The 23334-nt window shown below is 42.6% G+C and overlaps 1 protein-coding gene across 1 annotated transcript; it reads right to left on the bottom strand.

Annotated features, from left to right (window-relative positions):
- Positions 1–413: 413 nt before the first annotated feature.
- On the bottom strand, positions 414–22172 carry kcng1 (potassium voltage-gated channel, subfamily G, member 1). The gene is made up of 4 exons (XM_049581393.1): positions 21986–22172; positions 20776–20932; positions 10043–10878; positions 414–3046 (listed from the first exon to the last, which is right to left on the bottom strand). Exons 3-4 carry the CDS (start codon positions 10823–10825, stop codon positions 2270–2272), a joined length of 1560 nt encoding a protein of 519 aa, XP_049437350.1. The 5' UTR covers positions 10826–10878; positions 20776–20932; positions 21986–22172; the 3' UTR covers positions 414–2269.
- Positions 22173–23334: the final 1162 nt, after the last annotated feature.

Below are 23334 nucleotides of genomic sequence, written 5' to 3'. Positions count from 1 at the left end.
AAACATTTGAGGCTAAGTTAGGAGCTCTCTGAGAGTGTTCTGTGCCCCAGGTTTTTATACTTTTTACAGAGATTTTTTTTGTTTGTTCTGGCAAGATTTACAGAACACTGAAGGCAGAAAAGACTGTCTACACCAACTGGTCCAGCCACAGGGTCCAGATTTCACCTTAGTCATTAGTTCAAGGTCCACACAGTTTAAAATATTCAGCATCATACTTGTGTTTGGCCATGTTGATGAGCCAGTTTGCTGTTTCTGTTAAGTGGCTGTCTATTATACACCCACTCTACAGCAGGAAACAGCACTTCAAAATTAAAGCTCTGTGCTGGAAATTCACTGTACTTCAAAATAAAGTGTTTTTTTGTTGTTGTTGTTTTGTTTTGTTTTTGTTTTTTTTTACAAACTTGACACACTCACAAGTCACTTGTGGCCCTTTCAGAGTGGACCCTGACCCACCAGTTGGTCAACACAGTATTCTTCAAAACAGGGCACTCATGTAAATGATGTTCTTTTTTTTTAATTTATGATGATGACTTGTGTTTTGTAAGCTCTCTGTGTGGCACAGGACATTCAAATACACAAATGAATCAGTTAACTATTTTACATAATGTTGGGAAGTTTAATCCTTATTAACAATCTGTGTTAAGTATGAATCTAAACAGAATAAACAGTGTTATTGTAGTTTATTATTTGGTAACAAAAAATGGAAATAAGTACCTCAAACCTTCCCACCACTGATTGCTGTACTGTTTCTGTATGACACCATATATGCTGTCCCTGGTACTGGGTGTCTGCCAAGCATGTACTAATGTATTTGACTGTTTTCATTTTGTTCAATTTTGTCCCCAAACTGTGAAACAATTTCCCTCTGCGGCTTTAAATTAAAATGAGAAGCAACAATGACACAGACAGATTTCCATTTAAATCCACTTTAAGGAGAGAAATAATAATTAGAAACAGCCATGGACAGCGACTGCAGTAATTATAAGCACAATAATAATAATAATAATAATAATAATAATAATAATAATAATATCTCCAAAAAATGTGTCCCAAAAATTGCATATTGAACCTCAAGGAGTAGAGTAGAGTAAGGACTATTAATACATCATAATTAATATGTGGATACGGGCAGGGATATTAGGGGACATAATTCTCAGTTTGCACAGTCACTCAGGAAATAATCAGTTTATGAAGGGTCATGTTTTAGCATTTGGGACTGAACACACAGAGATCATCTTCCATTAAGTGACACTGGTTCACTCTCCAGAGCACATGACACCAATAAAACCTCAGAAGAAATCAGATGCAAAAAACTTCATTACTATGTCATTGGATCATAAGTGAGTCGTGATCTTTAGTTATTTCTTCTGTCATGTCCTCCTGAGACCCTGTGTCCTCCCATGAGGACGTCACTTTTTGGGTTTCCTGCACCTTATACTTCATCTTACCATATAATGACGAAAACTGGGTGTGTGTGTCTGTTCCACGTTTTTCTCCTCACTGACTTGGTCAATCCATGTGAAATTTGGCACAGTGGTAGAGGGTCATGGGAGGATGCGAATGATGAAGCAATATTACATCAATTGGCCAAAGGGGGCGCTATAGCAACAGACTGAAATTGCAAACTTTGAATGGGCATATCTCATGCCCCGTATGTGGTAGAGACATGAAACTTTGCACAGAGATGCCTCTCCTCATGAGGAACACATTTGCCTCAAGAACCCATAACTTCTGCTTATATAGATTTTCCGCCATTTTGAATTTACAATACGGACATTACAAATGTGTGCCAAACAGTAGCTGAGTCTCAGGAGGTATAACATATTTCATGTCTGAATTACAATGTATTTCAATAATACGTTAGTTCATTGTTACACTCAAATACTTTGAGGTTTCTTGTTTTTCTTCCTGTAAATTGGACTTCTGTTTGATATTGTGTGACAAATGTTTGATGCATTTTATCCACAGATAATACAGTTTTGATGGAAACATTTATTTAATACTTATACTAATCCTCTCCTCTACTTCCCTCTGTCATGTTTATCCAAAAGTACACTGCTACAGCACGGCTGCATTTCTGGGAAGAAAAATAATCCCTTTTCTTCTCTGTATCTTGTTTATAGAGACTTTATATTCCCTCCTCCTCACCCCTGTTTTCCTCTGAGAGGATCTCTCTCTCTCACTCTCCTCTTCAGTCTCATTTGTAGCCTCCCTCCTCTTCTCTTTCTGCCCTACTCCCATTTTCTATGTCCGTCCCTGTCCAACAGTCTCAGTCATCCAAGTCTCTGGCGTCTGACCCTATAGGAAAGAGCATGTCGCTCTCCAAGGAGAGGTTGCTGCCCAGGCCGGCAATGCGGCTCCGCAGCAGGAAGTGTGTCCTCCTCTGCAGCAGCCTCTGCTGCTCCTGCTTCAGCTCCACGTAGGACCGCGAGAAGGTGTGGAAGATGGAGGTGACGGGGAAGGCCATGAGGAGGATCCCGCTCAGGATGCTGCTCAGAGCCACCACCTGGCCCGGGATGCTCCTCGGCACCATGTCCCCATAGCCCACTGTCGTCATGGTGATGACAGCCCACCAGTAGGTAGCAGGGATGCTGGTGAACTCCTGCGTGGTGGCCATTTCATTCTCAATTAAGTACAGCAAGGGGGAGTACAGTGCGATGGCCACACACAGAAAGAGGAGGAGCAGTCCGAACTCCCGTGTGCAGCGGCGTGCTGTCAGGCCCAGAGTCTGCAGGCCCAGGGAGTGGCGAGCAAGCCGCATCACGTACAGGATTCGCAGGGCTCTCAGGACGCGCAGCACCAAGCCCACTTTGTCCAAGTAGCTGCTGCCGGAGCCCAGACGCTTCTCCCCTTTGGAGGTGCTGTCCACCACCAGGGTGATGTAGTACGGCAGGATGGCCACCACGTCTATCAGGTTCAGGGGCTGCCGGAGGAAGGCCAGCTTGCTGCGGTCCTGGATGAAGCGCAGGGTGAACTCCAGGGAGAACCAGGCCACGCACACCGTCTCCACTATGAAGATGTTGTAGCACATCTGGGAACATGTGCCCTGGAGAGGAAAGACACACGAGTGAGCAGGTTCATCATTAGCATGTGTGAGTGGTCGCTGTAGTCACTAGAGGGAACCACTTCTATGTGAAATCCAGGAGCTTTGCATGTTGGGAGGCTGCAGCAATAAACACAACGTGCAAAATATTTCTACAACAAACAAAATAAATCAAGCTCACACACAAATCTTTAATTATTTGGATAAATATGTTGGCAAGAGAAATATTAGGAGTTTAAATTTTGATTTGATGTGTGATCTGTGCCATAAAGCAGCAACTTTTCATGCTCTTCTTCATTGTGCATATTTTAAAGGGACAGTTCACCCAAAATTTCCCTCTTACCTGTGTTATCAGTCTAGATTGTTTAAGTGTGAGTTGCCAGTGTTGGAGACATTGGCTGCAGAGATGTCTGCCTTCTCTCCAGTATAATGGAACTAGATGGCACTCAGCTCCACAGACCTATCTTTCTTTCTACCATTCTACACCCGCCAGCCATATCACCTTGCAGAAGGAAGCATGCACTAAATGACTGTCACCAGCTCACCCTTTTTCACCCATAAATGTGGCGGCCTTGTGGGCAACCTGTGAGGGTGTGACGTGTACATGTATGTGTGGGGAAGCAGCTCTCTCTGGGTGTCGTGGTGAAGACAGCAGGCAGCAAAGACTGATGATAGCAGTATAATTAAGTGTCTGGATGAGCTCAGGGCCACATCTTAACCTCACCATCCTTCCTTCTGCAGAGTGGTGCAGACCACTAGAAGCTAGTTAGCAGCTAATGACGAGCCAAGCTAGAATTAATGTCAATAAGCCAGCGCGTTCCCAACTACGGTTCAGAGCCAATAAGAAGTCACTGAGAGAGAGGGGTATCATAAAGTAGAGCAGGTCGGCTAATCAACCAAATAATGATAGTCTATACAGCTGAGATTTGAGCAACCTCCCACTCTTTCTCCACCTCTTCTCTTTACCCCTCTCCACCTTATCAAAACATCGAAAATGAACGTCACACACGAAAAAATCAAATTAGATAAAGAAAAGAAAAAAACTTTTTGTCCATTTGCGTTACTTGTATGCGTGACTACCCACTCAGCATGAGATGTAGACATTAACAACATCCTCCTTGGCTTGTAGCTCAGTGGTGCTAGGTGAGCGAGCAATGATGCACTTTCTTCTGAGAGCAGCTGTCAGGTGTAGTCTGTTACAAGGTCTGTGGATTATCTTGAGTAACCAGGTCATGATTACTGGAAAGAGACACTGATGTTGAGTTTTTTAAAGTTGTACTAAAATCTAAAAAAAAGACCTTCCTGTGCCTCCTGAAAAACACAGAGACCTCCACTTAAAAAAAACTCCTCTTCTAACCTGCAAGAACATTGAAGTACGTAGCACAAGGTGAAAATGCAGTTAGCCAGCTAACATTATCTATGACAATTCTTTAACACAGAAACAGGTCCTGTTTCCCTCTATCATGTAGACAGAAGATCGTGGGGAAATTTTCTGCTAGATTATGGTGATATAATTTATCGCCATGTGGCAGCCTCCACTTTCATGGCGCTGAATGCTGTCCACCATTCAGCCCTTAGATTTATAACCAGACACAGCTACAGCACTCATCATCAGAAAGTGGGTTGGCCTTCTCTTTCTATTAGAAGGGACTTTTCATTCATTTTTAAAGGACTTCTTCAAAGATTGCCCTCATATTTGACGTCACTTATTGGCTCGAGAGCTAAAACACATATATCTTCGCAGGACTGGTTAGTGCTGCAGGTTTCTAGAACTAACACTGACTTGGGAAAGATTGCTCTTAGGTTATTTGCACCATACACCTGGAACGAATAGCTGTGTGCTTCGAAGCTTGATGCTTGATACTGTGGTTCCAATGGGTTAATTCATAAATCTAGGCAAAAACCTGACTGATTTTAACTGTTACTGGTTTTAACTTGTTTTAACTGACTCGATTTAATATATATATATATATATATATATATATATATATATGGCATTGGTCTGTTTGTTTGTCTGTTTGTTTGTTTGTTTGTCTGCAAAATAACTCAAAAAGTTATGAACGGATTTTGATGAAATTTTCAGGAAAGGTGGAAAATGGGACAAGGAACAGATGATAAAATTTTGGTGGTGATCGGTTGAAGCAAAGTGGATAAAATAATAAATAAAGTCTATGGTCTGACAGCAATTACGACGGTGAAAATGGCGCCATCTGGTGGCCCGGAAAGCATGTCTTGTTCTACTTCCTAAATATTGTTGTAATTCTAAAGTTGAAATTTTGTAATTCTAAAGTTGAAATGAATGTTCTGTGTTGGAAAAAAAGAAAGTGAAAAATACAAAACAACATATTATATTCTGTGTTGGTACAAAATAAAAACTAAATAAATACACCACAGTGTCTCCATGGTGAAGGCATATATAACGTAATAATGATAGTGATGCAAATAACCTAATTGTGATGCAGGCTGCAAAATCTGATGCAGAGGGGGAGGGAATATCACCTACTTGGTGGAGGTCTGCACTCTCTGAGTGCTTTTCTAGTTATTTATGTACTCAGGTCTCTCTTGGAAATGAGATCTCAATGTCAAGAGACTTACCTGACTGAATAAAGGTTTTTATAATATAATTGTTTTAAATGTGTGATGTTAATGTTTGGATGTGATGTGATGTAAATTTAAGGAAGAGAGGGTAGAGACAAAGAGATGGAGAGATGGTCATATCAGTTTTATAGTGTATCGTTATTTGGTTGATTAGCTGACATACTCTACTTCATTAAAAAAAAAAACTGACCCACACACCCTAAAAATATACTACAGTAAAATGAAAAGTAATTTGCACTTTGAGTGATTTATTGACCAGGTACTTTTTGACACTACCTTGAGGAGGTTTCTAAAATGGCAATTTTCACTTTTACTTGAGTCATTTTTTACTGGAGTAACTGTACTTTTACTCAAGTATAGTATCACCATCTACGAGGTGATACAGTTGGCGTGTGTAGAACGGTACAAAGAAAAAATCTCCTACATGAAACAGCTCACAACAAGGTCTGTGGATTATCTTGAGTAACCAGGTCATTGCTGTTGAGTTGAGGTTTTTTCCATCTAGCCATCTAGTTCCACTGTATTTGAGAGAAGACAGACATCTCAAACACTTACCAACTCAGAACAAAACACTCTACATAGATAAATAGCACTACAGGTAAGAGGAAAAATGGGGTTAGGGTGAACTGTCACTTTAAGCTTTTTTTTGGAAAGGCGGATGTTTTTCTTAGATACAGTAATGATGCTGATTCAATGCGTGGCTGAGAAGGTTCAAAGCATTTCAAAGCACATAGCACACAGCTTTTGAATGTGCTCCATATCAGGGCAAAATATCATTATGAAACACACTCCCACAGAGGAGGAGATGGTTTGAGTAGACCCATACAAGCACCTGCAAACTCCGGTACAGCTCTTCTCACTCAGAGAGAGGAACACTTGCACACGTTTAATGCAACACTTTGTTGTCTGGCTGCAAGAAATTAGAGGCTGCGGAGCTGTTAGGATGCGATTACTGGCACTTTTAATTAAAAAAGCATAATTAAAACATACTGAGAATACTGGCGTGTGAATACAAAGTGAGTGTGTCAGGTAGAATATAATACAGCAGCTTCATCAGATCGTTAGCATCATTTCAGTTCTTTTATTTCATTTTGAATACCCTTTATTTTCCCAGAATGCAAATTGTGAGTTTGTTGGAGTGACTTTGTGACTGAGATGATGTTTAACTCAACATCATATGTAACATACAGAGTCACAGTGCGAGATCAAAGTAGGCCTACTGCATCTGAAACTTGAGTCAGCAGCAGCATGAAATGTGGTTCAGTTACTCCCAAACAAAAACCGTTGAGATTTTGGTTTTGCCCTCCACCCACTGACACTACCACACATACAGTATCTGCACTTGATTTCCTGGGTATATACAAGAAGTGAAAGCAGAACATTTGAAAACCACAAAAAACATTTGTTTGAAATGGAAAGTAAAGCGGTTGCAGTTCCTCTTAGCTTAAATCCAAAGAAGACATTCCTACAAAAGCATCTAAGAGAAATAAATTCATTAAAGGTCCAGTGTGTAAGATTTAAAGGATAACTTCGGTATTTTTCAACCTGGGCCCTATTTCCCCATGTGTATGTGTGCGTATGATTCATAGGTACAACTCGTTTTAAAATTGGTTTAGTATTGAGGGAGGCGGATGCAGCCGGGAGCCACGAAACGAGCTAAAACAGTAACAGGGGCAAATGCTTCCCGTATAAGTTTGCGTATTAAAAGTGTTTTTTTCCCCACTGACTGGTTCAGATCGCCAGTGCTATCTCTGTAAGTAGCATACTAAGCGTTTCCCTTACCTCTGGGCTGTGACGTCATCTTGCGAGAACTTTGCTTGTTGCCGGAAGAAAACAGAGGAGCCATGCTGAGCCCCGCTCAGAGTGGGGCTGGTTGTCCCAGAGTACAGCTGAGAGTTTTACTGCATCGATTGAAAACAATGGTTCGTGTTTGTGCTTATCCAAATTGCAAGAACAGGATGTCGTGCAACACCCCGTACAGCTCTCATAGGCTGCCTTTGTCGGACGGCAAGATGCTGAAGTTGTGGCTAGTTGTGCTACAAATGGATGCTAACACTCCTGTCCAGACACTGCGCCTTGCAGACCATCGGGTCTGCAGTGTTCACTTCTCCCAAGATGACTACTGCCATCCGAAGAAGAGAAGACATCCAATCCTGAAACACCTCTTCCTCAAGAAGAGGAAAGGATACCAAAGTTATCCTTTAAAGGGACTAAGTGGCATCTGTTGGTGAGGACTGCAGAATGCAACCAGCTGAAATGTCTCCCTGTTACAACTGAAAGTTATTCAAAAGCATCTTAGACCTTAAAAAAAGCTCCTAAGGTGAAAAACAGTTAGGAGCAGGGAGGAGGACTTTTACTGGGCATTAGAGTTTCTTAATCAGAGGACAAAATGATGGATAGACAAAGAGGTCACACAGTGAGTAAATGAAATGCTACAGATTAGATCATGCAGGGAGAATATGTGTGGCTGATGTCATTAAGGATACGCACACATTTCTCACCTCACGCTTTAACATCAGAAATAAAATGATCACACTAAGACATTTGGAAAACTGGAAAAATCCATCAGTGATGACTTGGGTCTGTCTCAACCTTCCAACACATTCACAGTCATTTCATTTCCACTGGGTGTCCACACCTTGCAGGCTCATGAAAGGTTGCGTCTGTGACAACCAATCACATCTGGTAAAGAATGCATCGTGCCTGGCAACGGGGTCGACCACAGCTCCTCACTAAAGCCCCGTTTCCACAGTGCAGTACAGTACAGTTCAGTTCGGTATGCTTATTTTCCGTTTCCACTGTGAAAAGTTGTGGATGGTACCGATAGAACCGTTCTGTACTGTCCCCATTTTTGGTTCCCCCTCTGTTTTATTAGTAAACTGTAACTATAAAATGAAAGGATGTTTTGCTGCCTCTCACAGCAGCTGGAGTCTGAGAAAAAATAACTTCATTCACTTTTACAGTGGAATGTTTAATTTTAATGTAACTCAATGCATGAGCTGACGATATGAATCCATCAACACACTTCAAATTTAACTGTGACAACTTTGACCATCACTTTAGTTTTTATATGATTCACACTTTCAGTAATGAGCTGATCTCCAAGGGTTCATATTAATTATGGCCAGTATAGAACGTCTCCACTGGTACCATCCACAACTTTTCAGAGTGGAAATGGGAAAAAGAGCGTACCAACCTGAACCGTACCACAATGCTCACTGGACTCGTAGTCTTTCGAACGATTTATTAAGCCAGCTTTAATTTAATTATACCAGTAATTACTTAGTAATGAAAAAAACAAACTTTTCATTCCAGGCTTTTCACGAGCCCTCCTCCCTTTGGGGTCCTGGGTAATGAGTCCCACTTTTCTCCCCACTATGATGTCCCTGCTGCTAGCCAGGCAGCTGCTAATGTGTGCTAATCTTTTTTCTGATTCAGACGTTCAGTAGGTTTTTACCGGGAGCCGCATTACCCGCAGACGTCTCCTCCTCTTCAAAGCAACTGTTTGCAGTTATTTAAGTCCCTTCTTTAACTTCCTACTTTGATCAAAGAGCCTTTTCTGCTTTTAGCTGAGTTTTAAGTGCATTAAGTCATTAAGTTCATTTCTGTGCATTTTTAAAACAGCAGCTCCCAGTTTAAAAGGCTTGTCAACAATGGATTTATAAGATCTGATGTATGTTACATATGCTACATGATTACTGTTTGCTTTGTACTGTTTTGTTTTGTTCTGTCTTGTCTATTTTATATTCTTGTGCCTTTCATGTCTGATTTTTCCTTGTTGAATGTGTGTTAAATCTAAAAGAATAATATTATATTCCATTTCTGCCAATGTACTCCCAAATCCTGCACACTGTACCTTTAAAAACCAATTTGCACTTTACTCTGCAAGGAAATAATGTGTGCGGCTCAAATATTCCATTTGGCTTTGATTTGACTAAAGAGGCCAGTGTGCTAATTACGGCTGTGACTGAAGTCACACAGAATAATGAAAGCACACTGAGACGTCTTCAAATATTTTTCTCTAATCCGGCAAAACAACCTGCTCTCTCAGCAGTCTCCCTTTCCTCGCTGCGAGGAGGTTTTAAATGACATGACAGATAAGACATGCCATCATTAGAATGTTTTAATGACTGCTTTTCACAGTTACTCGTCAATTAACCTCAGTTTAGCTTTTGAATACAGCTCAGACAAAGCCAGTCTCACCACAGGGCTCAGATGTGGTGAGACATTGTTAATACTCTGGTGTCTCTTTATGACAAATTCCCAGCAGAGAATGAGGTTGTGTTGGGTCATGTCTTCGTTTTTTCTTCTCCTCACTGACATGAAAACACGTCTGCTCTGGTATTAATGTGTTTTTGTACACAGTAACTTTTTTGTGGTGTGTTAAATGTCATTACTCACCGCCTCCTCTTCCTCCCTCATGGCAGGCATGGTGCTGATGGATAGGTTGATGGCAGTGATGGTGACAAATAACACTGACAAGCAAGCAAAGATCTTCCCCGGCAGGCCCGAGTGAGGCCTCTCCACCATGTCTCTCAGCTTGCTCATGCACTGATTGAGCTTGGACTCTGCTGCATGCTCCCTGTGGCCACTGTCTGAATCCAACAGATTCTCCAGGAGTTCCTCCTCCTCCTCTGCTCTCTCCATCGCCTCAAACTCCTCCACGCGCTGCAGCAGTCGCCGGCGACAGCACCACTCCAAGCTCTCCTCAGGGACCCCCCAGTAGAGCAGCTCCTCCCTGAAGGACAGGGCGCACATCTCCCTGAGGGACCGCAGCTTCCCCGCACGCAGGTAGGTCAGGATGGTGCGGAAGGCACAGGGGCTGCGGTCGAAGAAGAACTCATTGTGCGTGACATCATAGTCATCGCAGATGCGCATGATCTCATCAAAGCTGCTGCAGAGGTGCAGCTGGCCCAGGCGAGACAGGGGGAAGTCCTCTAGGGTGGTCCAGGGGAGCTGGTAGCGCAGGCCACCCACATTGATGATGGCGTGGAGTTTGCGGGCGCTGGACAGAGGTGTGTCGTCCTGGAGGGAGCTGAGCTCAGGGGCACGCTGCGCCCGGTTGTAGAAGGCCCCCTTTTGAGCCTCCTCCTCATGCAGGGGAGGTGGGTTGAGGGAGGAATCAGAGGCACAGCTCAGGGCACTGTAGTCATAGTCGGAGCCATCGCCCGCCAACAGGGTCATCTTTACTGGTCACTCACATCACTGGGCTCAGCCTGCCACCATCACTCTGTCACCTGTAGAAGGGAAACAGAGGAGTCTTACAAATCTGGCATAAAGGGCCTTATTGTTTGTAATAAATCAGAGGAAAACATTTTTAAAAATGAATTGAATACAAGAAAGTTTATGACTTTGATATACTGAGAAGCTTCAGCGCAAACCTTTGTGAGTTACAGTAAACTGGAGCAGCACTGACACTGTGTCTTTAACATCATGCCACTGTGCTTTACCACTAAAAGCTTCTACATTGCTCTTACCCGAGGATGAGTAATACCACAATGCAGCATTATTGCAGCAGGAGCCACTTAGATTATTGGCATTTTAATTCTAATGGCCACTTGTCAATATATGAAGGCAGAGCCATGTGTAAACAATCCCTGCCTGCAGAACAACCCACTCACTGAAGAAATGTAACGAAAGCATGAAACCCGTTTGAAATATTCCACCACAAAGATGCTTTCTGTAAACTGTAATGATATTAATATGAGGACTGAAGCATTGTGAGCAGTCTATCTTTACAGTTACAGCACAGTTAGCTCGTCTGTTTGTTTACTGTAAAGCAGTTCTTTATGGTGGTTAACCCAGCCGGCTGTTAGGGATTATAAACAGGGACAAAATGTTCCACCCTCATCCACACCCACCACCACCCACCCTTATCTCTGATACCAACACAGGCAATTTCCACTAGTCTCACTTCAGTGAACTGGCTAGTGTGGGGACTAACATCATCACACATGAATGCAGTTGGTCTCATTAAATCCACATGAAGGGCAGCACGGTGGTGCAGTGGTTAGTGCTGTCGCCTCACAGCAAGATGGTCCCTGGTAGGAACCCAGGGTGGGGGAGCCCTTCTGTGTGGAGTTTGCATGTTCTCCCCGTGTCAGCGTGGGTTTCCTCCAGGTGCTCCAGCTTCCTCCAACAGTCCAAAGACATGCAGGTTAACTGGTGACTCTAAATTGTCTGTAGGTGTGAATGTGAGTGTGAATGGTTGTCTGTCTCTATGTGTCAGCCCTGTGATAGTCTGGTGACCTGTCCAGGGTGTACCCCGCCTCTTGCTACTGTAAGTGTCAGATGGGATAGGCTCCAGCCCCCCCACGACCCTTATGTAACTAGTTTTTTTGGTCTAACTCCCTCCTGACTTAAGCCGTTTGTTTACTTTCCTCACTTCTGTTTCTCCTCTCGTTTGCTGAGCATAACTGCCAGTCAGAGTGGTTTCATTCACCGATAGACTCCGCCATTACTGACATTTATTCAACATGTGAATCGGCCAAAAATGCAATGACAAGGGAGCCAATAAGGGCTGCACTGACTAAGATGACAGATGCTCAGCATCAGCCCAACACTGATCGAAGGCCAACTGACGGCTTGGTGTGTCAGGGCCTTAAAAGCACTTTGAGTCCATTTACTGTATTGTCAGTGACACAAGTCAGTAAGGAAATTGTACTTGATCCCAAATCATGGCCCCCAGATCTGTACCCTTTGACTGGCACTAACGGCAGGCCTGTGGTTAGCCATACTTTTTAAATCAACACATATATCAGCCCAAATTTCAGGCAACATCAGGTGACAGGAAAACATTATTACAGCTCTGAAAATTCAGCAGTGTTACATTGGTACAATGGGACATTGGTGTGTTTAAAGGAATAGTTGTAGTTTCTTACTTCTTCTAACATGTGAGTCAAGATAGCTCAGTTGTCTGCTTCGTGTGGACAACAGCAGAGGTGGGATCAAGTCAATGTTTTGCAAGTCACAAGTCTTAAACTTTGAGTTTCTGGTCAAGAGCATGTCATAATGCAGTCTTCAATAAAAGTAATGCCAATGTCATATACACTAACCATAAATGCTTTTTAAAATTTGAATTAATCTATAAAAAGTCACTTAGCTGTTAAGCTAACGTTAACTCCTTTACTATATTAAAATTAGCCTCAGCTTACTGCTTACTGTGCAGCTACAAAGGGCAAACTAAGTTGGATATTGTTGCGTCTTCATCTGTAACTTTCAACCTGCACTTTCTGCATATTGCAATTTGTTTTTTTTGTTAACCCCCAAATAGTTTTTGTACGCAAACGAAATTATCTTTGGTATCTTTTTTTAACCAACTGGCGCTCAGTAATGTAACATTAGCATTCGTTTTTCATGGTTCTGTCCTGCAGCTTGAGTTGATGCTGATGGACCAGTTTAAACAAAGTGGGTCTGGTATTTACGTGTTGACTTGCAGGGAACTAATAGTGTGTTAATGATGATGAAAATAAATTGATGCATGACACACTTCTAAATAACATACTTTTTAAACTTTGGGCTTGAAGGAAGGTATCGGGTGTTTTCAAGTCTCAAATCCAAGTGAAGCGAAAAGTCAGTGGTGTTAATGTCCAACTCAACTTGCAAGTCTGTTTTGATTTTGTCAAGTTGAGTCTGAAGTCATTTCATTTGCTAACTCTAGTGTAAATCCTGTGACTCGAGTACACGGACAACAGTGAAAGGAATAGTTTGACATTTTGCTTTCCTGCTCGGAGTTTGATAAGAACATTGATACCATTCTCGAACATGGCAGAGGCATCGATCTTCTCATCTCACTCTTGACAAAAAAGCAATTAAACATACTCCCCAAAATGTCAAACTATTACTCTTGGGCAAACCTGACAAGGAGAACCACACACTCACAAAAACTACAACACCATTTCTCAAAGGACAACAGAAGGGTGCTGCAAAGGAGAATGTTTGTCTTATGATTGAGACAGCACATCAATATTATCTATATCACTCTCATGAGAGCACCAACTGAAAATTGAATTAAACCTCTATACCTTCACAAAGTGCATCACAAAACAACATGTCTGTGCCATTATCTAAGCAGTATGAGTATTTCAGTCGAGCATCATTAAACTTGATCACTGATCTGGATACAACACGCACCGAGGGGTAACAGTTTCACTCCCAACTGTGTGCATGAACATCTGTTACCCACAGCAGCCTGGGAATTATAAATGATGGCCTGATGTTACACTGGCTGTTGTTAGATAATTCACTGATGTAACGGCTTTGTGTAGCCGCTGAACAAGCTATATTTAAACACTAAAATATCTGTCTGTGTGTGTTCTCTATATCTCTTTCCGCAGCTAGACTGGGTGGCTTTCAGACAGGTGTTGTCTGAAGTGTGTGTTCTGACTTCACGCCAATATTTGTACATATATATTGAGATCTTTTCAGGCAAAACCAGACAGACAGATCAACAGAGAGATAGAAAGAACAGTATATTAAAACAGGAGAGAGAAGGAAAGAGAAAATGTTTACTGTACGTCACCAGTGCAGTGAGGACCTCGTGGCCTGTGTCCAAACTAATTTAATCAATTACAGTAATTTAGGGGGAGGCAGGTTAGCCAGCCGGGAATTAAAATGTCAGCGCCTGGATTTGCTGCACCACCAATTCTGGGTCAGGAAGGAGGCCTTGGCTTCTAAAACGGGGACGTGAATGTGTCACTGAATGGTTATTAGGCACCTGCACTGTCAGCCTCTGTGAGCCGCTGATTACAGTCAGCACCATCCTCCACCCATGAAATTAGAGCAAATCCAACACGAGCTCTGCTCTTAAACACTCTGCCTGGTTGTATTAATCTATTTTGCTTCTTGATGGTGTTTCGTTTTGGGTGATATATGATATTTCACATGTGAAAATAGGTCATCACATCTAGAGAAATCATAGAGATCTCTAATGGGTCCTTACATCTGCACATTTTCTATATTTTCTATCACATCAACACTCGTGCTGTGCAACAAAACCAAAACACAAGAATGAAAATCATCTCTCAAAACAGTAAATCCCTCCTTTTTGCTGCTACACATCCGTAAATTCTCACATTCTCCCTCCGTGTGGCGGAGGTTATCGATACGCCTACAACACATCACCAGTGTGGATGTGCACAGGCCTCCGCCACTCTCCTACTAGATTAAATCACACTTAACCCCTTGAGGCTGTTTGATTTCTCACTTTGCCTTTAAACCGACTGTGCTTTTGCCTTTCTACAGTCACAGGAGAGTTTTTTGGGTTTTTTTTTTAAACTCTTGGGTTTTTTTTTTCTCTTCTTGTGTTGTGTCTCAGATGTCTCCTCTGGGGGACGAAGTCTATCTAGGAAGGAGAGATGAAACACTGCAAAGACAGCGAAGCCTGTTCCCCCCACCAGATCGGCTGAGGTCTGGCCTCTCTCTGTGCCAGCGTTATCACAGCTAAGCCACAGGGCATGTTCTCCAGATTGCCTGGTGAGTCACCGGGTTGTGAGTCTCTGTTGCCTGACTGCATTGAGCATGCATTACCCACAGTGCCCTCCTCAAGAGTCTTTGGAGAGCTTTGCCGCCGCCAGTGTTCATTGAGACGATTTTAATGAGCATAATAATGATAGCGATCACTGCGAGGTCGAAGCGTAGCTGATCTTCAAAGAATTCTGAAGCCTTTAGCAAGTCGAAGTTCAGTCTGTAGAGAAATGTGTGCAACCTTCCTGTTCAGCGTGGAGGGTCCTGACTGATGTAAATCTATCTCAAATGAACACGTGCGGAGTATGTACCCTGCAAAGAGACACGAATAGCTCATCTATTAATGATTACTATTTATGGCTGCATATCTCCACATTGGTGGATGTGACGTGTCATTTGCAAAGAGTCACAATCAGACAGATTTTTCCAATCTGTCTCTGAATCAAGGATTTGCAATTCAACTCGACCCAGTCTGTGAAACACAAACACATGGTAATTAAATGGGTGATCAGTATTTCTGATGAAAATCGGAACCTCAGAGACGTACAATTAAAGTTAAACATAATTTAACAGCTGTTTGCCTTCCAGTGACAGCTGTTCACACTGCAGTCTTATTTTGCTTTTGTTTTTTGCATACAGTCTAACAACCTTTCTTATTGGCATAGCAGTGATGCAACATTGTAAAACAAAGCTCTTAATCAAGATGTTTCCGAATGACGGATGTCATCATGCACTCTTTCTCTCAGGCTAAATAACCATTCAGCTCACACTACGTCTCTTTGTTTTCCCCACAGATTGTGTATAAAAACAGCTCCCCAAAAGGGAAGCCAAGACATTTTGATTGCCCCCTGGTGGCTGGCTGCAGTATAGGTCATAAACCCCACCCCCTACATGTTAGTTGATGGGACGTGGGCCAAACTAAAAACTAGTTTTCCATCGGTGAATGAAATCACTCTGGCAGTTAGCTCAGCAAACGAGAAGAGAAACAGAAGTGAGGAACGTAAACAAACAGCTTAAGTCAGGAGGGAGTAAGACCAAAAACTTGTTACATAGGGGTCGCAGGGGGGCCATCCCAGCTGACATTTGGACAGGTCACCAGACTATCACAGGGCTGACACTTAGAGACTGAAGTACAAGTCAAATTTTTCCCAAACTGGTTTCTGTCATTCTAAGTATTTCTTATCATGCTGATGTTTGTTCAAGTGTTTGTTTTTTGTGATATGTTTAGTTTTATTCAGGTTTTTGATGCTATAAAAGGGGGTCGACAGCTGTTTGTGCCAATTGGTTTGCTCATGATCAATGGCGCTACTTGCTATTGGTCAGAGGGGTATATAGGCTGGAGCCTGATACTGTGAAGATCTCTATTTGGTATGAATTTGCATTTTCTTGGATAGTGAGGGCATGACTGGCCCTACTCTGCCTTACTCTGCCTCTGATTGGCTTACCCTGATATTCTTACCCCTAACCTCAACCAATCCAGCCTGTTCTCAATCGCAACTTGTCAAATACCACCTCTTTGCCAGTGATGTCAGCGTCAAACACCAACACACAGGCAACTTTGGAGGCGGTTTGATATGCACCAGGTGCATCAGTTTTAGAGGCGGCAGGCAAAACCCAATTAATCAAATACTGTTGCTTCTTCAGTGAACATCAGCGTCAGTCATGCACAGAGAAACCTTCTCAGCGGTACAATATGCACCGGGTGGCAACGAGTTGTAATGCTGCCGCCAATTACTGCAATATAAAGTGCATGACAGCCTGGCTGGGGAGCGTGGGTTGGGTGGTGGATGGCAAAAATGAAGTCTGGGCTTTCACGCTGGAGCCCCCTGTTTGTTTCCCGCGTGAATTTTAAGCCAAACCATGTTTTTTTTCTAACAGCACGGTGGTGCAGTGGTAAAGTGAGGCATTATCACCTCACAGTAAGAGGGTTCCTTGTTCAAACCTAGGGTGGGGGAGCCCTTCTGTGTGGAGTTTGCATGTTCTCCCCATGTCAGAGTGGGTTTCCTCCAGGTACTCCAGCTTCCTCCCACAGTCCAAAGACATGCAGGTTAATTGGTGACTCTAAATTGTCCGTAGGTGTGAATGTGAGTGTGAATGGTTGTCTGTCTCTATGTGTCAGCCCTGTGATAGTCTGGTGACCTGTCTAGGGTGTACCCTGCCTTTCGTCCAATGTCAGATGGGATAGGCTCCAGCCCCCATGCGACACTTATGTAATAAGGTTTTTTTTGGTCCTACTCACTCCTGACTTAAGCTGTTTGTTTACTTTCCTCACTTTTATTTCTCCTCTAGTTTGCTGAGCTTAACTGCCAGTCAGAGTGTTTTCATTCACTGATGGACTCTGCCAATAGACTCCCCGCCTCTCACCCAATGTTAGATGGAATAGGCTCTCGCCCCCCGCCCCCCCACCCCCCAATACACGTAACATGCAATTTGACACGCCGACCTTGAACGTCAAAAACAGATGCAGATACCTACATGTTATATATGACGTGTACATCCACTGACAAAGTGATGGTACTTGACGAGTTGATATGACAACATGCTGACCAATCTCACTTCTGTTGCCTAAACCTTATCAACCCAACTAACGAAGGCAACAAGCACTAGCCAGTCAGAAGGGAGCGTAGGGTCAGTCATGCCTTCACTATCATAGGAAATGTGAGTTCGCCTTGTGCATAGATACAGAAGAAGGCTCCGAATGATGTTGCTGGTGCAAGATGACAGTGGCCATATCTGGGATAATTTGGCATCGTTGTTGTACATTGGGAGTAAGTGGAGATGCATTGTTTTTACAGTCTTTGGTTCTTCATAACGAGCAATTCTTCTCATGTACCCTTAACTGCTCAGTGCTCTCTAATGGACTATAAGAGGGTGGTTATTCCAGAAATGGACTTGAAAACACCATGACCCTGCTTTCTCTCCCTCTCTCTGTCTGAAATCCGTTGAAACACTGAAACACTCAGGCATGCCAGAAGCACTTCTACCCGAGAAGCCCTTTCCTTACAGAAATTCCAGCAGGAATAGTTGTAAACAAAAATGTCTCTTTTTTCTTGTGAGTGGGCGGCATTAATGCAAACTGAAAACCCTGGAAGAAGCTATAGCTCCGGGGCAGTAAATGTCTCCCTAACTCTCGATGCAGTCCACCACAATGTGCTGCTCTCCGCTTCTGAGGTGCAGAGAAGTATGCTGTGTAGACAATACACTTTAATAATGAGCTGTATTAGCGTTAATGCTTGTTTATGTTGTCTTCTGTTAACCGTTCGATTTCAAATGCAGCCCACATGTGCCTTTAAAAGTGCAGCAGAACTAATGCGTCTCTCCTTTTTTTTTTTATAGCTTTGAGATCATATTCTAAATGCTGAAAAGGCACTAACCTTTTGAAATGCCACTCAAATGTTTTTTGTCTTCTCCCTCTTTGAGAGAAATGCCTCCCTAACAAAGAGCAAATGACAAGCATCACACCTCTGTCATTTTCTGTCTACAGTTTGTTTCCCAGCCTGTCCCCAGTCTGTCCTTCCTCTTAGAGCACTCAATCCCCCAGACAGGCTCTGAGCCGACCCACCAAATCCCCACATTTCTGCATCACCGCTCAACATTATGCCACAGCACTCCTCATCCTCTTCGCTCTAACAAACTGTGACATACAATATTTAATCAGCTCGCAAAACATCTCACCATCACCTCAACTTTACACATGCACACTCACATTCACAGTTTTTTTATTCCTTTTTTATCCCAGGCATTCTTCTAGCCTGATAGGATGATTGTACACTCAACATATGTGAGCGCTCAACTAACTTGATTATATAAAGATTGCATAACATTAAGTTCCCCGCAGTGTCTGTGTGAATCAACCAATTCTCACTTTTCATCTTTTGGTGCCCTTTTCATGCCGAGCTGCAATCATCCGACCGTCTAATCGCTCTGGGCTATGTAAACAATTTCCTTTTCACAGGCAGCTGTTATAAGTGGCGCTGAGGCCGGGTATGTGTGCGGGCAGGCACAGCTTCATAGCGGTGGAGACCTGACTGTGTCTGTCACTCTGAACTGAGTGTTTCGAAGGATCTCAGCGCAGGTCCCTGCAGGATGAGGTGACAGAAGGTACAAGCAACGACAGATCAAAGAGAGGTGATGGAAAACTCTTAACACTATCAAGCTGTGAGTGAAAAAGTACTTCAGTTGATGAAATGGAATGAATTGACCAGACAAACAGCCACACAGGGCTTTCGTTCTTGTTGGGTTGATGGATAAGAAGTGAGCTTACATGAAGAAATAAGATACATCATTTGATGGGTAGTATTTAAAGGGACGATGTGAGGACAGCAGATTGCAATCAGCTGAAACTTCCCCCACGTGTCAAGCACGAACTCCTGGTTAGCTTTCCTTCAGTGTTCATTGTTAAGGAGGTTTTTACTGGGAGCTGAATTGTACACAGAAGTCTCCTCTGCTCCAAAACCAACAGAGCAGGGGCAGACCAAACTTTGACCCATGCTTATGATCATTTTGAAGACAGGAAATTGGCGATGCAGATGTTGAGGTGGCAGCCTGATTGTAGGAACTGTTGAGTATTTTTTGCCGCACACCATTTTTGGCTTGTGTCTGTAGGTACATTTTTTGCTTGGAACCTACACATTGTTTCATAAATGAGCCCCCGGATGAATAAAAATTGGTAAAAACACTGAACAAAGCAGTTTCACGTTACAAAACAGTGTCTCTCCGATGCCCTTCAGCTTGTCGCAGAAAGGCGGCTATCCCAGCACCTGCTTATATGTGCTCACCTTTTGTCTAAGATAACTGAAGACCCAGATGTTCAGGAGGTTTTTACCAGGAGCCGCATTGTCTGCAAAGGTCTCTTCCTCTCCAAAACAAATGGACCTAGTGATTCAAACTGCTAAAAATACTGAATTGAGCAGTTTCATATTAAAAATCGACGTTTTTCCAATGCTGTTCAGCTCATTGCGTAAAGGCCGCTAGCCCAGGATCTCTTAATATGTGCTCACCTTTTTCTCTGACATCTTAAGATCCAGATGTTCAGGAGGTTTTTACTAGGAGCCGAATTATCCTCAGAGGTCTCTTTCACTCCAGAACAAACAGACCTGGTGATTTGTACTGCTAAAAACCACCGAATAGAGCAGTTTCATATTAAAAATCAATGTTTTTCTAATGCAGTTTGGCTCGTTGAGCAGGGGCTGCTATATACGGTTACCTTTGTAAAAACACCAATGGCTCTATCTAGAACAAGGGTTTGGTTTGTCCGTTCTGGGCTACTGTAGAAACACGGTGGTGCAATGTGTTGATCTCTTTGGCAGGGACTTGCTCCCTATGTAGAAATAAACGTCTCATACTAAGGTAACGAAAACACAATAACTCCTTTTTTCATGTGATTAAACAAAAAAGAAAACATACTTATTATATTATGTTTCATTCCTGCCAATATATCCCCCTAAATCCTACACACTGGACCTTTAAAATGTTTGCGTTTGAGTGCAGAAAATTATAACTTTCCTGTCACATGATATGACTGGAACTGGAATTTGTTGTGGATTGGTAAAAATCTGTAGCTCAGACTGGATATGAGAGATGCAGTCTTGGTGAAACATGGACCAGCCTCCAACGTCTTTCCAAAAAGCTGTGATTGCAGAAAGAGAAAAGAACTTTATCCTACTTACACTTTCAAAGCACATCCATCACTCGATTTGTGTTGAGTCTGACGCCTGAGTGAAGATCTTTGTGTAACCACCCGTGCTCCTGGGAAATACAGTTGCTGGCGGGGCTGTGGCTCTTCGATCCGCTCTACTGACACTTCAGGATATGTATCTCAGATACCTTACATATAGACACATGGAAATAGCAGATTATAATTAGTTTGCGGGCCCGTCTTTGTGGGGTAGAATCAGACTATTAGCTATTAGAACGGGAAAAAGTCATTAGTTCATCTCATTAGAGTCACAATTACCTGGAGGAGGGAGAGAGGATGATCTATTACGTATCATATATCACTGATCCAAAGTCTGAAAGAGGCATATGCGTGGTGGACTCATAATCACATCATGGGGCATAATCTAACATCATCCTCAAAGTGAGACCATGTACTGTGTTGCAGATGATCTCTTTATGCGTTCACTAAATTATAACATCAGCCATGATTCAGTGTTTGAGGACTTGAAGTGGCTCTCACATTCAAAAGTTTCTCTTGCATCAATTTTCATTTTAATTTTTTTTTTTTTTTAAGTGGCTGCCAATTTCAAATGCCTCTGCAAACACACAGAGAGCGTCGTTGAGAGAATGTCTCTCTACAACAGTGAACCTTGTCTCTGTCTGATATCAGTAAATGTTGACAGATAATAACATGCTGTAATGTAGCTGCAGCCGTGTTACCATGGTGTAGTGCAGGCAATCCAGCATGCAAATCACTGTCATGTGTTAAAGACATTTTTTTAAATGGGTCGAAAGATCTAAAATAAAATAAGATGCCTGTTTATCAAAAGTGGAGTCTGGAGGATAAATAAATATAAATCTTACTGTATTCAAGCATTGATAATAATAATAAACTGGCTTTGGAAAGCAGGGCACTGCATACTTGCACAGATCTGATTTTCTTTTTTGAAAAGTGAGAACAAAACCACAGGATGACTTCTACAATAACCTTCAATAAGTAAATATATTATCCTGATATCAACCCCTGGGAAATCTGATGCAAAAAATATTAGTCAGCTCTGCCATTTCCAACTTCTTACTGCTAAGACAAACACTGTGCTGCATGTGACAAACTCTCAAAGTGTGACTTACAGCTGAGAGAGTGTGTTTTAACGTACAATGGACATATAGTAAAGACTTTGAATGCATCAATACTGTAAATTAAATATGAAAAATACTCACTGTGTGTCTGAATCAGATTCCCAGCAGCTGTCAGTTTGCCGAAGGCGCTCAGAAGAATGCACATGAAGGAAAAAATATGGAATGTGTTTTCAGCTTGTGCTGCTTCTGCCTCGTTTAACTCTGCTCCATCTATGCACAGGCACCAGGCTTGGTGGAGTACGAGGAGGTTATTTGATGATCATGAGCAACAGGCTGCCTCCCCTTCCCTCTCTTCCCCTCCCCTTCTTCCCTTCCCTTTGCCCTCGTCTCTCCCTCTCTCTCTCTCTCAACTCCTTCCTCCCCCCCTCTTCCTCCAGCGCTGACATCAGAAGTGGGTGTGCCATTATACAAAAAGGTTTTGAGAGAAATCCATGGCAACCACCATCTAGAGAGCCGCGCTGCCCCTCCATCCTTTAAATGAGAATAATCCCCATCTTTTGATTATAGATTCACACAAAGGTTTTTATTTGTCCAGTGGGTTACCCGGCTGAGGGGGAGGGAGAGGAGGGGAGAGGAAGGGAGGGCCGCTGTAGGCTGGCTCAGACTCACCAGGGTGTCCAATTTTAGACAAGTGGTGGGAAATGCTATCATGAGGTATGATGATAAGGAGGGATGGCTCATACAGAGAATGTTTATCTTCAGCAGAGCAAATGCTGCCTTTATGATTTTTTTCTTATGTTTTGTTCCCAGTGGCCATTGAAGGGATGTCAGGTGTTCAGATGATATGGCAGATGATGGTGATCACATTACATACAACAAGATAGTCATAATGTCTGAAGCAATTGAGGAAATGTAATGGAAAAGAGAAAACAATACAAAAAAATTGTCAGTATGTATGCATGGTAAAACATATCTGTTTCAGTATGTGTTTCATGTCTGCATTTTGTCTGCTGACCATTAGCTGAAACTGTGTTGGGGTCTATTATGCCTTTATTGATCTACCTGTCTTGAACTGAATGGAAACTGCAAAACTAAACACAATTGACAGGTCAATCTCAGTGTATTACGTTCACTTCAGTGCTATTACGACTCATAATAGTGAAGGAAAAAAACCTAAATGTGCATCATTTTTTTGGTGCGGGTCCAATTTTCCTCCCCAGCCTGCTGTGTATGAGTACAGTGTTTAAAAAATGATAACTCTTTTATGGCTGTGGACCGAGCACTGTGTTTTCAGAAGAGATATATTGTAAAGGAAGGAAAACATGTAATTCCTGTGAGCTATTATGTCTCCAGAGCGGAGTTGTTTTCTAGCTGAGTGACTGAGGCTACTGAGGATAATGATTCAAACCGAGAATGACAATACAAACCAACGCAACATTTCATAAGAGCAAAACAGAGAAAGAAGTCACTGCAGCACACAATCATCATAA

The sequence above is a fragment of the Epinephelus fuscoguttatus genome, linkage group LG7 (genome assembly GCF_011397635.1).
Source record: "Epinephelus fuscoguttatus linkage group LG7, E.fuscoguttatus.final_Chr_v1".
Taxonomy (NCBI): Eukaryota; Metazoa; Chordata; class Actinopteri; order Perciformes; family Serranidae; genus Epinephelus; species Epinephelus fuscoguttatus.
The sequence above is the reverse complement of the archived record's forward strand: the minus strand, read 5'-3'. Positions and strand labels throughout refer to the sequence as shown.